Source organism: Electrophorus electricus, chromosome 13, assembly GCF_013358815.1.
Source record: "Electrophorus electricus isolate fEleEle1 chromosome 13, fEleEle1.pri, whole genome shotgun sequence".
NCBI classification, from domain to species: domain Eukaryota; kingdom Metazoa; phylum Chordata; class Actinopteri; order Gymnotiformes; family Gymnotidae; genus Electrophorus; species Electrophorus electricus.
Genome location: NC_049547.1, coordinates 7,340,571 through 7,342,965, shown reverse-complemented (window position 1 = coordinate 7,342,965; position 2,395 = coordinate 7,340,571). Strand labels below are relative to the sequence as shown.

The window sequence follows — 2,395 nt, the reverse complement described above, 5'->3', positions numbered from 1 at the left end:
TCAGATTTGAAACATGACTTGAGAACGACAACCGGTTGCCCAGGCAATGACCAGCTTCAGATGGTGACACCAGGGATTCTCAAAATAAACTGTGAGGTCATGATAAGGGCTGGGAGTTCCTTGGATGTACAGAAGCTTGGTTTTACACCATGATGCAATGTCAGTCAAGCATGCTGTGATATGTAGACCATATTTATTAAAAAACAAGCTGAAATGATAGATTGCAAAAATGGTGTCAACATAACTTTCACATATTTATTAACAGAAATGACAGTTTTGCAACTTCTCATTTAAAGAGTCTAAGTAAGCTATATTACTGCAGTATTCACACATACTGCATTTAACATTTGACTTTAAAAGGAAGACACAAGGAACCACAGGGAAACATTGAGCTGATCACTGAACTGAGTCTCTGTATATGTAGACTATTGCCTTTATGTTTTTATGCACTGAATTAACACATAGGGTTGATAATTATTCAAAACAAGACAAGCTAGTTGCTTAATACTTTGTCCCAGGGTGACTGTTGGAGTTACTCTGATGCTGACCATGGCTGACAAAGTAAAACAGAATTGGGCAAGCTACAAATACAACACTGAAAGTATGAACCTGTTCCTGTGATTGTCTTATAATCTTCTTCTCCAGCCCTTTGTATATGGACTTGTGCTTGAGCGTCACCTCTACCAGCTATAATATGCTAAAGCATTTCTGTTATCTTTACAACTGCCAAAGAAAAAGTAAATGCAAACTGTCAGCTAATAACTTTTATCTGTGATGAAAAGTGTCTTATAAATTAAAAAGTGGAAGGAACCTTTGAATAACTACTGTAAGAAATTGTACGTAAACATCCTGTTTGATGTGCAAACCTCAGCAAATCTGCTAGAGGGGCAGAGGAAAGAAGATAAAATGTTCAGACAAGACTGGGATTTGGATCAAACACACACTTCCTAATTTACATTTAAACAATGCACAAAATCTAAATCAACTGTGGATAAGGGCTGGGAAAAATACTGGTAGGTGCCAGTTATGCACAACAACTCACTATAGCAAAGACAAGGGAATTTTGTATAATATAGAGAATGGATAAATCTAGTGTCCTCAAATCTCAACAATTACTCATCTAGTCTGGAAAACTACCTAATTTGGGGCTGGGCCACAGGCCACATGGGAAGATCTGATTGTTTAGTTCTAAAGATTTTTTTTTTTTTTAATAATGATCTAAATAATTACAAAAAGCATTGTCAACATGAGGAACAGCTGTAGCCTTTTCACCAATTCACCAAGTATAAATAAATAGCAACGGGAAGGGCCTCTACAAGCTGATTTTGTTTGTTCAGTAACCTAAAGCTATAATAAACAAGCTATGATCTGATACTAGCCTCTTAAATGGATGAGGTCTGACCAGTAAATTGGTTTAGATCCAGTGATTTACATCATGCATGCAGATTTTTAAGAGATTAGCATGGCTGCATAGTACCAAAATTTGTTTCACAGGACTTCAATAATTTTAGTTTGTATATAATTTGCTAGATTCATCCATTCCTACAAATGTAGCCTTTGCATTCATGAGTGCAAGTTATCTTGCTGGCTCCAACACACTATGAAAGACCTTATTTATGTCATCACTTTTATCAACACCTAGACTGTATTGGAGCATGTGGGCTTTGCTTGGAAAGGTATATTTGACACAAATTTGTACACTTGTCTGTGTCTAATAGGTGAAATGTATGCATGCTTTGTCCATGAAAACCAAACTCTAAAAATAAGTGTAGTAAACAACTAAGGAAGTGGGATGGTTTGTAAGGATCATAGAGACAAATCACATACTCACCAATAGACACAACAATATACAATGTGTAGACCACATGTGCCACCAAGTGGTTACCATGTGATCTATATCTACAGCCATAGTTTTTGTACAACTTTTTACCACATTTTGTAATGGTAACCATAACAGGGCAAATCAAAATATTAAGTTTATTAGTTTCTTGTAAATTTGAGAAAATTAAACCTGTGCTATGGTCTCTCTCAACACAGATCTTCATTCAAAGCTATCTGATGTTGTCTTACAAGCCAACAAACCAGTAAACGCCATATGTACTGTTTTCAATAAAAACGAGATATGTTCATTTCTTCTAAAATACATACATTTTACAAACAAAAGTGTTTATTTAATTTTACACAATTGCAACAACAAAACGCTTTAGAATTTACATGTACACATTCATATGTAAAATGTACTTAAAGTAGATAGATAGTAGATGCCTTACAATCTATATAAAACAATCTGTTACAAAAATGTTACAAAAAATAAAATAAACCCCTAAATGTATGGTCCAATAAGCTTCACAGTCCATGCAATTTGCTGTAAAAGAAAAACAAATATTGGAACATC

The 2,395-nt window shown here is 34.7% G+C and overlaps 1 protein-coding gene across 4 annotated transcripts in view; it reads right to left on the bottom strand.

The window, feature by feature from the left end:
* Nucleotides 1–1,963: 1,963 nt before the first annotated feature.
* pole2 (polymerase (DNA directed), epsilon 2) overlaps nt 1,964–2,395 on the bottom strand; it is a 6,183-nt gene continuing 5,751 nt past the window's right edge. For all 4 annotated transcript variants that reach the window (XM_035532817.1, XM_035532819.1, XM_035532818.1 and 1 more), the window contains one exon: nt 1,964–2,365. In XM_035532817.1, coding sequence (XP_035388710.1) covers nt 2,347–2,365 — 19 coding nt within the window. In that variant the 3' untranslated portion in view covers nt 1,964–2,346. The remainder of the gene's footprint in view (nt 2,366–2,395) is intronic.